At 36.4% G+C, this 14,062-nt stretch overlaps 1 protein-coding gene across 2 annotated transcripts in view; it reads left to right on the top strand.

The window, feature by feature from the left end:
• CDK17 (cyclin dependent kinase 17) overlaps window positions 1–14,062 on the top strand; it is a 90,965-nt gene that overhangs the window by 41,488 nt on the left and 35,415 nt on the right. The window contains exons 3-4 of one of the 2 annotated variants that reach the window (XM_064702104.1): window positions 274–312; window positions 9,468–9,632. In XM_064702104.1, coding sequence (XP_064558174.1) covers window positions 274–312; window positions 9,468–9,632 — 204 coding nt within the window. The remainder of the gene's footprint in view (window positions 1–273; window positions 313–9,467; window positions 9,633–14,062) is intronic. The other variant, XM_064702105.1, reaches the window with a different exon arrangement.

The following is a 14,062-nucleotide window of genomic DNA, read 5'->3' as shown; positions in this document are numbered from 1 at the left end:
CTTTTAAGAATAATTGCAAGACACATTCCCAAATACAGCCACAGCTCTTGCATTAATTTATAAGTAACTTGGAAAGCCATCTATTTTGTTGGGGTTTTTGGTACAGATAAATACACATGTGCATAGTAAACAAAAAAAGGTGTCATTCTGATAGAAATGGCTGCATGAATTTGTAAAATAATACTTATCTTCATTTGGTCTCTTTTAGCTCAGTGATGTGATCATAGGATCCAGTCTCATGAACACTTGCATAATTTTTTTGTAATTTTACAGGTGTGAGTAATAATGGAAGGATCAGCTACGGTAAAGTGCGTAAGTGTTTTTTAGGTTTAAGGCATTAATGGCTAGTTAATACTCTGATAAGAGGGATGAATGTTTTTACAATTTAACATATTGCAATACTGTCTCAGAACATCCAAACGCCTTTGTAGTTTTAATCATTTCATGTCATCTTCAACAGAGCTGAGAAATTTCCATTACATCTGCTATGTGTAATTCCTTGAGTATGGAAGGAAAACAGTGTGTTGCAACATATTTTCAAGACAGTGTTCTTGAATTGAAAATATGAGCACAGAAATGCTTACTGGTAATAAATTGGTAAAATTTCTCTGTTGATGTTGGAGGAAAGTATCAGTATGAAGATGTGGGTGGGTAGAGGGAGAAGAAATCCCCAGAACTGCTAGAACTCATTCTAGAACTACAGATTACTGTGAGTAATTGGTAGCTTTCGCAGCTAAACACTGATCCTTGTACTGTCCCTTACACTGTACTGGCAATGTTTTTATTATAGTCTGTATGTACTCTTCTGTGCTGTGGTTTGCATCCTTTTTTGTTATTACTGTTCAGTACGGTTTCTCCATCCCACGTATGCTGCACAACATAGTGTTCTTTCTTCCCTTCTGTTTTAATTTGCTTCTTCCCACAATACCTAGAGGCTCTGTTCATATGTGGAAGTGCTTTTAAAGTGAAATGAGCATGAAAATTCAGTGCCTGAAAGCATGCTGCAGAGACCCATAGTCTTGGAGGGCTGTGTGGGGGCTTTGTCCACTCATAAATGTTTCCTTAGAAGTAGAGTACAAGTTTGGCAGGGAACATAATGTTTAGATGCAGAAGTGGACTCTCTTACTACTCCAGATTTTTGTTAGTGTAGGCTCCCTGATGAATATGCAGAGATGCTTTTCAAATGGTATTCAGGTGGAGTTGTTAAGTATAGAAAAGTAAAATGCACATAAGTAGCCAACACTGTTTCTGAAAGTAGGACAAAAAGGAGCCAGATCCTCTCTTCTCTGATGTGGTTGGCAGCCTGGTCTCACAGATGTTTGCATTGGGAGTTGTCTGTGTGAATGCGAGGATAGAGGCCAGGGATACTTGTATCTTGGCTGTGGTATTGACATGCATTGAATTAAATTGTAGCTGAAATATTTTTTCTGAAGGTTTTGGTGTAGTGTGATGCCTTTTGCAGTTACAGTTTTAAACTGATGGTGTGTTATGCTTGATATGATTTAAGGTACAGAACTACCATGCTTATGTTCCAGTATAAGTTCTGATGACCAAAAATATTATCTGAGAATTACCTTCTGAGCAGTATGAAATAAATAAATCTTAAAGGCAGGGTTTTGGTTTTCAGTATATTTCACTTGATTGTGATCTTTATTTTTTTCATACCTAGAAGGCAAAACCTCACTCTGTATGAAATAACTTTGAAAGGTTTTCTATAGTGTTTTTTAGATGTCTTGATCTCATTCTTTGCCTTGTGTATTTGTAGTTTGTTTTTGTCGTTAAGACAGAAAAAAATCTGTCCTTTCTGTCCTAAATTTAAAAAAAAAAGTATATAGGACTTTACACTGCATTTTAATAATTGAGGTACTTCATTTCTCAGAGGAGGGTGACAACTGTGTTTCTTCAGGGTTAATTAGCATATTTTTTTCAAATGTTCTACCAGTATTTTTTGCCTTGTGTTGTGCAGGTGAGGAACATTTGCTCTGGAACAACTGCTGTCCTCAAATGGATTAATTTGAGCAATGGGAGTAATCCCTTGAAGTTTTGCCAAATTTTTAAAATTGTAATATTCAGTAGTTTGAGGATTTCATCTTATTGTTTAATGACAAACACTGGTTTAAATGGTATTGAGTGGTTGTTCTGTTTTTAGAGTGACTCAGTGTTTTCCTGGGTATCACATAACAGAATCCAAGGAAACAAACCCATAAAATAATCTATAAATACCCAGTATTTTGTAGTGTTCCTCATCCAGCTCCTGGAGAGTACATCTATAGCAAGCGTATTGCTGCTTTGGGTTATTTAAATGTATCTTATAGGGAGGCTGTCACCTGCAAGCAACTAATTTTACTGAGTGGGTCTGACTGCCTTACAGCAGTGTAATTAAAATTTATACAGTGCAGCATGCCAATTCTATAATATCAGAAATTCACCGGTTTACATTCTAGATTTTTTGAAGAAAAATAGGGCTTCTTGACAACAGCTTCTTTAGCAGTTTGTTCAAAATATTTTGTATTTCAATTCCAAAAAAAATATCAGATTTTGTTATGTAAAAATTGAATAATCATTAGCAGAGCCTAACATTCAGATCAGGTAAATGAATGTGTAGTAGATGGTGCTGAAATATGAGTAAGTTACATGACAGTAGCATTTGAGAAGCCTACATAAATAGCTCTAAAATGTTGTGATGATGCAGTATAAGCTTCATGAATGCGAAGCTGTTCAGAGAATGAATATTTAATTTCACAAATGTAGATTTTTGACACTTTTCCATTCCCCATAAATTGGAAATGATAAAAAAAACCTTGTAAGTTTTCTGGAGCAAGGGTGAGGTCAAGGTGGTGGAAAAGAAACTGCATTGAATCCTGTCCTATAAAATCCAGTAGTGGATTCTTGAGACACTTAGTGAGATTTTCTTACACTTGAGCCAGTCCAAAGTCAAGTTGCAGCTTAAAGTGTCAAGTGAGGTTCTGCCTCCATCCTTCTGTCAGCAGCTGTGCTCTGTATACCTCATAGTCATCTAGTTCAAAAACCTGAATCAAAATTACATTACTTTCTTGTTGGGAGGTAGGGGGAAGAACCTTGAGGCACATTTTTGGTAGAAGCAATGAATTGTGGCAGTCACAAAGATTCATCCTTACTTAGAGTATGGGCATGCCTGGATTCAATCCCCATTCTATACCCGAATCAGTAATCATAAATGCTAAGTCTTCAGTATTTCTTACTTTGATTAGAAAATCTCCACATGTGTATTTTAACTTTATTTTTATGAATTTAAACTATGTATTTATATGGTCTACATGTCCAGAATGGATAGTGATTGTGGAATCAAACATCTTTTTGCAGACTTACTCGTCTCTGTCAGTGATGTTTGATTTAAGGGAAAATGTCACCTTGTATGGCTGGTGATTTAATTCTTGTTAAAGCTAGTTGAAGAAAATACCATTGCAAAATTTAGGCAGGGAAATGTGAAAAACAGCTTGGTCTCTTTGTCACATAATAGTGATACTCATGGGACATAAAAAAAGAAAGACTTAGTTGAGTATGTGATAATATAGATTCATAAAAAGTGTTTTAAAATGCATTTACATTCCTAATGAAAACACTTTCTCTCTTTAATCCACCAACTGACTGACGTGTGACAGTATGTCAGTTGCTGAGGCTGTGCAAAGAAATGCCAGCAGTTCTGCAGGCTCTCTGGAGCTCAGCTTAAGTAAATCCAGTTAAGTAAATCCAGCACAGGAAAGAAAGTGGTAGTGTGGGTTTTTGTTATCATAGATGGATGAGGAAAAGAAACATTGTGGATTCATTGAAAAATTGCTTAACTCAGGAATAATTTCAGGTCAAGGTTTTTGGTTAATTTAAATTGCAGTTAAAGAAAGAAGACGAAGCCTCTTTATAAAATTGTTGGGTTTAGTTAATTCTTTGGACAGGTTTCTTGGTTATATACACTGCTGTTCTACTTGACTCTGCCAGTTTTCATAATTATGAAGTAAAAAAAGTCTCGTCCACTTACACAATTGATTTGTCTTAGTGGTTCATTTGAGTTGTTTTATGGTTTTGTGTGTTGGTTAGCATTGGTGTTGGCTTTATTTCAAAAGGAAAGCAGTGGTACCTCACTGGGTACAATGTTTTCTTAAAATAGGTGTGTGTATTCCAAAGCATTTCATGATCTAGCAACTCTTCAACCATTATTAAGCCAGACTGATTGTATTTTGAGCAACATTTTCTTTGAACAGTGCTGTTGGATTTATTTTGGGTTATGGCAACAGCAACGGAGGTTTGAACGACAGAATGTGAGAAGTACAAGAAAATGATCCAAATTATATAAAGGGTTACTCAGCACTCACCAAACTTGAACATCAAGTAATACAACAGTGCACAGTCACCATGCATTGCTCAGTTTTAACCCTTGCTGAAGGTGCACACTTAAAAAGATAACATGGACATGGTGTTTAAAATAAGGAGGTTGTGTTTTTATAGATATAAAAATAATGTGCATATGTGGATGTTCTTTTTTAAAGGGTGTCTATTGCAAGATTTGTTCAGGGACAATGAAAACTATGTGGTCATCCTGTACATTAGTATAGTTATAAATATTCTCATTGAGATTGTTTTTTAACTTCTTTCACATTGAAAGACTAGATTTGCATGATAGTTTAGTATGCTGCCTAAGAAATGAAAATGTTGAAATGGCATTGCTTGAAAGATGAGTCTAAGATTACATGATGTTGTAGCCAAAATAAGAAGAGAATGTATTAACAACTGATGAAATACAATATAAGAAAAACCACTGAAAAGTCTCTGTTTCAGCTTGTTTTCTATATCAGTTTGTTTTATTGGTTTGGAGCTACAGATTGTAGGGTGAGGAAAGAGAGCTGGAGATAAATGGCTAATAAGACCCTTGCTGGAATGGTTGTGCCGGCAACAGCCAGCACAAGTAAATGGCCAGGTGCTGCAGAAGTGTTGTGTGTAAGGACAGCTGGAGTTCTGCCTGTCTGTTCTCCAGCCTCTGAGGATGACATTTGAGGACAAGTACAAAGTACAGCATCATTTCCCCAGTGTACTGTATCAGTTTCTAGCTCAGAGACTTACTGAACTAGGCAAGTCTCTGTGTGGTTAGTAACCCTGAGCAGATTGCTTGTTCAGTCTCCTTTTGACTCTTGCAAGTTTGGGTAGTTTTATCATCCTGTGCAAAGAGTTTCCGCAGAAGAATCATTTTGTGTGCAGTATGCAACCTGCCATGGCTGGCTTTTTCACTCTTGTGCTGAAGGAGGTGGTGGATGCAGCAGATTCCCAGGTGCCCTCTTCAACCCTTCAGTGAGTCTGTGGGTTGTGTCGTGCTTCTGTTGTTGTAATCTACATGAGAGAGGAGTACAAGATGTGGGCATGATCTCAAAATGCAGTAGATCCACACAGTGAATTTTTAGTGGTTTTTTACTGACCTTTTAATTTCCACCATTCATTTAGCCTATAGCTGAGTATTAAACCAACAGCAGCACATGGCTACTGAGTTATATTTACCAAGTAGAGTGACACTAAAGTAAGGTATGTTTATGAGTTTTATATAGGGGAAACATTTTTTAAAGACTAATCAAACCTATAATCCCAGAAATAAATTATAAGCAGTTTCTGTAGATATAGGTAGTAAAGGCATATAACTTTTACAGTTTAGACACATTTTATTCAAGGCCAGACACTTGACTGAACTTGCATCTTAGAACTGCCATGTTGTACTTTAAATATAGTGATTCACCATATTAATAATTATGAAAAAAATGGATGTGAATTAAATGAAAATGTAACTTCAAAAGAAGTACTTGTGAGACTTTGGAGAGAGAGGGAGTTGAATAGTTTTTTTAAAAACACTTTTAAAAATTCTTGTATCTCTTAAATGCATGAGAACTGTAATAAGCAGTCTTGTAAATTAATTTCCGGCAAAGGTTTTCTTGATAATTTTCAATATTTGCTCCAACTCTTGGCTGTTACTGTCACATTTGCAGGGATGAGGTAACATAATGCAGAATTCATGCAACTGTTTCTTCAGAAGCTCCTAGCATAGGGCAATGCACACTGAATTGTTTATAACAAATATACTTTCCAAAATGCAAGCCCACGTTATACCATCATATGCTGTACAATCCCTCCTTTTTTGTAAATTAACATGTATCAGGATTTTAAACCCCCACTTATAAACTAGCAGTATTAGTACTTGTCTTAGTCAGAAATACAGTGTCACGTGAGTGTTTCTGTAACCTTCACTTCATTGTCTGCCAGTGCCTGTCCTACTATTTGACCTAAATTATTGTTGCAAAGTTTTATAATGGGCTCCACAATTTAGTACAGTACTTAAGACAGTAAAGGAAAGTAATAGTTTCATATGTGTCCGGTTTTCGGCTGTTTGGATGGCCTGGAAAGGCCCGGGGTGGCTTTGGGGCAGCCCGCGCTTCAAAGGATGAGAAGAGGCTTCAGTTCTTTTCTCAGTCTCGGTGTTTATTAATTGTTTATCTAAAAGATTTTCTCTTGGCCCGACAGAGGTCTGCTCAGCAGCCAGCCATGAGCACACTCCTTGCCCTCCGGGGCGGTCACCTATCTTTATACTCAAAGTTATGTATACAATATTTATCATTTTTCCCCAATACCTTTTGCCCTTATTAACCAGTGCACTTTTAGTAATGACCAATCCCAAAGTGCCACCATCACCACAGAAGATGGAGGAGAAGAAGAAGAAGAAGAAGAAGAAGAAGAAGAAGGACAGGACACGCCCCAATTCCTCCATCTTACTTCTCTAAACCCCCCTGTACAGAAATCCTAAACCCTGTGTTTCACTCTCTAATTAACTTATCCCTTCATCATTCACCCCGGTGAAATCCTCCTATCCTCATACAAGTGTCGTCTCCTGTGTAGGATCAAAGTCCAGCCACCAGACACTTCTGGCAACATTCCAGGACTCCCGAGCCCCCCAAGGGTGGTCTCGGTGACTCGGCACCTCAGTCCTGAGGTGCTGAGATCCCACACATATGGTGACAAAAGTTATTTCTGTGTAATTGAATCTTATGATATGAACCATTTATCTTTCATTTTAATATAAATTTATTTGTTAATATGATGTGTATTTGTCCCTATATTTGAGCTGAACTTTGCATATGTTAGGATATTTTAAGAATTTTGTTTTTAACTGTAAAATACATACAAATTTATCAGTGTCATGAGGAACACAGATTTTTTCAATTATCTCTGTGCATCACACTATGTTAGTAATGAACATAAAACTCCATCTCTACGCAGACATTCAGTGTATTCATAAATTCTGGCCTCTTTTGCATACTGCACAGTCCATGAAGGTAGATTGCTTTTAGCATGAGTAGACAAAAGCCATAACATACAAGGAACTATTCATTTGTTCACCACTGCATCTAAACTCAGTGTGAGGTGTTTAGACTAGAAACTTAATCAAATTCAAATCAAATTAGCAAGAAAGTTGGAAAGCAAAAAGCTTTTGTTAACTTAGCAAAAGCAGTAGTTGTGCTGAATGTGAGCCTGTGTCCTGCCATGGTAGTAATAGATTCTGTTAAAAATTGATGGGGAATTTGCTGCCTGCTGCCCTAGGATAAATCTGCTGTTAAAGGCATGCAACAATGAAGCTGGTACCGCTCTTAAGTCAAAAGGGTGATGCAAGTGATTAGAACAGAAATGAGTGTTTGGGACAGAGGTATGCAGGGGTCATGCTTTACAGACGTATACACAGATGTGTGGTGTATTTTTCCTCATGTTCAGCCACTCCAGCACTGTGTTTATGAAGGATGCTAATGAAAGGATGCAGGCAGATTTGTAACAGTGCTGACATGTCCTTTCTGTTTTTGGTCTGCAGCATATTTTTTCCCCCAGGGGTTTTATTTTTTTCCCTGCAGCAGATGAGTTAATGTTTTTTGATTTTTTTTGTCTCACTGTGTTGTTCATGTTTATATGCAAAAATTCCTTGTATAATTATTTCTTAGGGTCATTGACCTGTCCTTGGGTAATTGTGTTTGTGTACTCCTGTCTCTGCTTTAGACTAATCATAATAATATATCTAGAAGGTTTTTGTGTATGTGAGGAGAGAGGGTGTTCCCTTCAGGATCCTGTTTACTTCTCCTAGCTATATTATTCTTACTCCCCTTTTTTGGAAGGTAAAGGAAGATTTTGGGATCCCTGCATGTGGGTATGTAAGGCGGAGTGATGAAATAGCATCCCAGACTGCTCCCTGTCCCAAGAGGGATGAGTGAAGCTCTGAGCACACCCTGGAAGCAGTGGCTCCAGTGGGTGCTGCTCCATTCAGTAACTCTCACACTGTGGTTGCTCAGTGTGTGGCTGCTGCCTTTTCTGTCTTCTGAGTCATACCAAACATGAATCTGTAATGTTAAAAACAATCAAATTATGGAAAAACAAAATTACTTGAATCTCAACTGTTCTTTGGGCATAGCTTCTGTTCTTTTTCCTAGTATAGGGAGAGTGCTTGCATGTAGCTGCCAGATGACTCTGATCTCGTTTCTGAAGTGAGAGTATTTCATCTTTATTTTCTTGTATGAATGACTTCATTGGTGGCTCTGCTAAGTCCACTGTCGTGACAGTCAATGCAAGTGGGCATCTGTTCTACTTCTTTTGGGGGTAAAAAAAACCCTCATGTTTTCAGAGTTAGCCTGCTTCTAGGACCATGTCTATCCTTGAGGGCTACTCCATGTGTGAGGAGTCAGGTTGCTGAGGGAACACGAATACCCAGATACTGCTCACACTTGTAAATGAGATTTTAAAATTTCTAACACTTCATTCTTTTAGAAAGTGCTTATCAATGATAATAACTTTTTTTAAAAAAATCTCTGTGAACCATCTGAAACACAAACCAGTAGAAAGCCAAAATAAATAAAAAATTGAATGCTTAATTTTTTTGATACCCTGGAAGGTAATAACTTTAATTATGGCATGACAACTCTGGGAGGTGTAGACAGGTATGGTTTCTTCTAAAGATCTGCAGTGGCAAGGCTTTGGTATTAGTCACCCACAAGAATTTCGAAGGGGAGAATATTTTTGAAGGCTTATAATTGAATTTGCTCATCATAGTTGATCTAACAGCTGTCCTGTTTAAAAGTAAAGATGAAGCATTGTGCAGTAAGACAGAAGAAAATAATTACAGTGTTCTGGTTTTATTGACATTCTAAGACTGTATGTTCAGGGCATTTACTTGTCCAGCAGCAGAGTGACAGGATTTAGTAAAATGAAGTTTGGGTAACACTTAATGCCATGTTTTGTACTTGTGTGTCAATAGAGAAATGGCCATAGTATGGTGGTCTGCTGTTAGCATGAAAGATAATTTTACCAGGCTGGTGATTTCCTGTTTACTAACTCTTTTCTTCTTTCTTTTTTTTTCTTCTGGCATGTTCCTGACAATCCTCCTTACTTGTGGCAATGAATATTTTGATCCTTGTGAACTGTAGAGCCTATTGTGAAGAATGGCAGGCCTCCAACGTCTCACAGCATGCACTCATTTCTCCACCAGTACACGGGGTCTTTCAAGAAGCCCCCTTTGCGGAGACCACACAGCGTCATCGGGGGCAGCCTCGGCTCTTTCATGGCAATGCCCAGAAATGGGAGCAGATTAGGTAATTTCCTGCATTGTTTGTTTCAAATTATTTTTCTGTGAAAAATAATGTTGGTATTGATTCATAGCAAGAGGTACGGATACTCTCACTGCTTTAGTAAATATCAGAGTATGCAGTAATTGTTTCTGGAGTTCGAGAAATTTGTTCTTGAGGCACTGAATGTCTGTTAAGATTTTCAGGAAGAAAGCAATTAGAAGAGCACACAGGAAACACCCATGAATTTTTTACAACTTTAAAAGTTGCAAAAGTAACAAAATATTCTTTCTTAATACTTTGAAAAGAACCCATGTATCCACCTCAGTTAAGCATTGGCAAGTACAATAAATGTACTATAAAAAAAAACAGAGGATAATCATCCTATATGTGGAATTTTATAAAGAACTGCTGTATTACATCTCATTGTTCTGGAGAAACAAATGTTTTTTTCAGTGACAAATTCAGGCAACTCAGTTATAATTACCATTTTGTTGTTGTCCTGAGCTATTTGTGCTTCTGTGAAGCAATAAGTTACGAATTTTTTTTTCTTCAAAAAAAAATCATTTGTCATTTATCATTTGTCAAATCAAAAGTCATTTGTCAAATTGGTGCCTCCAGTCACCATTAATGTTTTATCCTGTTTTTATGTTATTTTAAATTATGCTTAATTAATTGGTACTAGAAAATGAGAGCAAGTCACAGCTTAATTAGAGTTTTTATTATTTTGCAATCTCCTGCCCTCCTTTAGAAGTGTGATAAACTGATGTTTGAGATTAAGCTATGAATTTTCAAGATAGTAGTCAAACCCTTTATATCCTCCTTTGGTGTAATACCACTCATCATGTTCAAAAAAAATCCCTTTTTACTGCTTGAGTTATCATTCCAACTGAAAAAAGATGTATATCCTGTTGGCTTTACTCTAGCAGTTGCTGCTATCACACAAGAAAATGGATTTTAGTGTGCATGGTTTGACTACTCTATCAGTTTCTGATTTCACTCAAGTCCTGTAAACAGTATTTGCTTTTTCCTTTTTGCCAAACCAGTAATTAAGTCGCCAAGAATTTAACAGAGAGAGTTAAAAAAAAAATTGTGTAGTTAGAGGAATCTGTTTTTATCTGAATATGAAGTCTTTATGGATTATTTGTCAAACTAGATACACGTAAACTAAGTACAGGAGCAGCAAAGATGTGTTTTAGTACAGAGGTGCCTGTACTCTCTCACTTGTGTTGCCCTTAACAAGAATTTCTAATTTTTTAAAGTAGTATGGAATAGATGTATGTACAGAGTGTATCATGGAATCCCAGAAAGGTTTGGGTTGGAAGGGACCTCAAAGGATCACCTAGTTCCAACCTCTCTGCAGTGGGCAGGGACACTTTCCACTGGGCCTGGTTGCTCAGTATGTCTATGTTAAACACATCTTTTTGCTTTGGATATGATAATGCCTTTTTTTAAACTCCTTATTAGGTGGAAATACAAGCTAGTTGTGCATGTTATCTAGTGGTAAAAGACAGAGGTACAGGTATATGCAATCATAATTCCTCTTTTTGCTCCTTTTCACATCTTTCTTTATTTTGTTCCTGCCAAATGACAATGGCTATTACTCATCAGGAAGCTGAGGTTTTCCCTGTTGGGATAATTACATCAGAAACAAAATAGTCAAATATGCTACACTGCATGAGACTTTCCTTTGCTTTCTTCATCAACCCTCTTTTCTTTACAGTTTTTCCTCTATTTTGTAGGTAGAAAAGTGGTATCAGAAAGGTATCCTTGAAATACAAAATCATGTGAGGTAAAGGATGGTTATTTCGTTAAAGAAAACCAGATTAAATTGAGACCTGCCACAAGTGCATCTTCATGTTGCCCATGTTTGAATGAGATTATCACTATAAAAATTGACTGAGAAGCCCAGGAGGATTTTGGAGTTTCATTTGCTTTTTGAGCGTTGAACTTGAGTTTCTGCAGTTGTGATAATGTGTAAAATGCCAAAATACTTTAAAAATAATTTCTACTTGGAAATTCTCTGTTAGATTTATGTTTTGTAAGATGCTGTGTAAAGGAAAAATTTTTGAGCTATGCCTTTTTAAGAAAATTTTTTAGCAATTTTAAATTTCAGTATTCAGTTACCAGAATGATTTTAAATAATAGAAGTGATTTTCAGACCAGATTGTGAAACTATTCAATGAGGGTTTAGCTGATAGATTTTTTTAGTTCAGTTACATCTGTACAGCTTCTACAGTCTTGTACCTCTGGAAACATTTAGCTGCTGCAGTCCATGATGAAGCCAGAGGTAGTAAACTTTTTTTGGACCTGACCTGGCTGAATGCAGAAGGAATCCAGCTGTCTTTGTTCCATATTTATATTAACATCACCTCTGGAGGGGTTCCTGGAATGTGCAGAGTTAACTGAAGTTGGCCGTGCTGGTGAACTGCAGTAACAGCCAGGAGAGAGTTAATCCTTGCTTTTGCCAGTTGTGTTGATACAGTTATGGAGAAGTTTTATTTAATTTTGTCATAAATATTGTTTGAAAGGAATGATGTTTCCGTACAGCATTCCATAGTTCAGTAATGGTAATGGCAAAGGCAGTTTCTCACTATGGTCTTCCTCAATTTGAATTATCACTGAAATTAATCGTACAGTGTAGCCACTTCATAGAAAAATAAGCTTTGGAAAAGTGCACCATGGAAGAAATCCGTTATGCAAGTCACACGATTATTTTTGTAATAATTTGAAGTAAGGTGGAAAGATCATGCAGTCTGACTCAGTCCTAATTAGTGACTTTGATTATGGCTCACTTGGAGGAGTTCTCATTTGCTGCACCGCAGGTTCCCTGTATTAATTCCTTCTGTAGTGTGTTCCTCACAGCAGAAATGAGGACAGCCTTTTCCTTTAAATGTACTTCTGTAGTTTCCCTGTTATACTGTAGTCATCTGCACCTAGCTTTTCATTACATGGCCATTCTAGATATTTAATGAGATATGTGGAGTACATTAAAATAAATAATCTATGTAAGAGAATGGCTTGGTATTGCAACGAAATCAATTCAATACATTATTGAATGATTAAAACCTCTGAAGACTATGCAAGCAAGCTTTCATGCAGGTAAACTTGTCTATAGAAAGGCTTAGAGAAATTAGAGAAATATTTTAATGGTTTTCATCATTGCTTATTTAAGCATCATTGTGCACCTGTGTAAAAATGATTAAAATGTTTGGGTTAATGCCTTAGTCTGGGGTTTATGCCATTAAAATAATGAACATAAGGCTCTACTAATGCCTTTTTAATTGAATCAAATAAAAGGATGCATTTATATCAGATGACAGCACAGTCAAGTTATTTTTAAAAAGCTTAAAATTATATCTGTTTAGAAAATAATTAAAACATCTGCAAACCCTTATAGATAGGAGTAGTTGGGTATTTAGCCTATTGGAAATGCATGTGCTTAATGATACATTTTTGCTTGCTCCAGCCAGTATCCTGCATAAACCTTCTTGGTTCTGGGTATGTAGCTTATCCAGACTTACCAGAATTAATCATATCACAGTGGTATTCAAAGCATTGTCTTAAATAAGTCTGAAATACTGCATTTTTAGACTTGATGGTACAGACCCTCTTTGTCTTCACATTCCTGATTTACAAAGAACAGAATTTCCTTGCAGCTACATTATCTGTCCCAAGTATATGGGTTTGTAGTACTAGTTCTTGAAATAGTGCTTAGTTGTGTGTTATTACACAGGTGATCTTCTCAGTAGAAGAAGAATTATCTTTGTCAACTAGGGTGCTCTATGTAGTTCTGAGCATTGCATCTCCAATTCTCTTTTTTTACTTGTAAATTCATAATAAAAATGCTTTTATTAATTAAATGTGACAAATATGATAGTATCCGTCCCATAATTACTTTATTTAAAGTAATTATGTCTCTTTAAAATATAAATCAGTCTCTTTAAAAAAGAAATTATGTAATTGCACCATGGCTTAAAACACAGTACTACTTTAATTTTGTCAGTTTTTATTTTGTGAGATTGCCAAGATAACTGTGTCTTGCCTAGCTTCCATGAAGGCAGTAGACTTTGGGTCCCAACCAGTGGGCTTGTATTAACATGGGGATCAACAGATTGGGGAACAGTTGCCAGTTGCTGTTACACTTCATTTTGCTAACAGAATCTAAAGAGCTGTAATTGCTAAATTGGATTACATGACCTCTCAGAAAAGTATTTTAAAGGAGAGTTTTTATTAAAGAAACAGTATGCTGAGTGTGCTGTCATACCAGATATAACAGTGCTGGCATAACAGCTTTGCTGCAAGTAGGTTTTAAATAATGCTTTTATATTAATAAAATTAATTTTCCACAGTTTGTTAGAGATTTTTAAAAAGACAGCTGTCAAGTCACTACAGAGAAAACATTTCTTAGAGGCTTAGCAGAAGAGAGTCAAGTTTTTTCTGCTTAGCTTGAAAAC

The sequence above is a fragment of the Zonotrichia leucophrys genome, chromosome 1A (assembly GCF_028769735.1).
Source record: "Zonotrichia leucophrys gambelii isolate GWCS_2022_RI chromosome 1A, RI_Zleu_2.0, whole genome shotgun sequence".
NCBI lineage: Eukaryota > Metazoa > Chordata > Aves > Passeriformes > Passerellidae > Zonotrichia > Zonotrichia leucophrys.
This window is presented reverse-complemented; position numbering and strand designations above follow the sequence as displayed.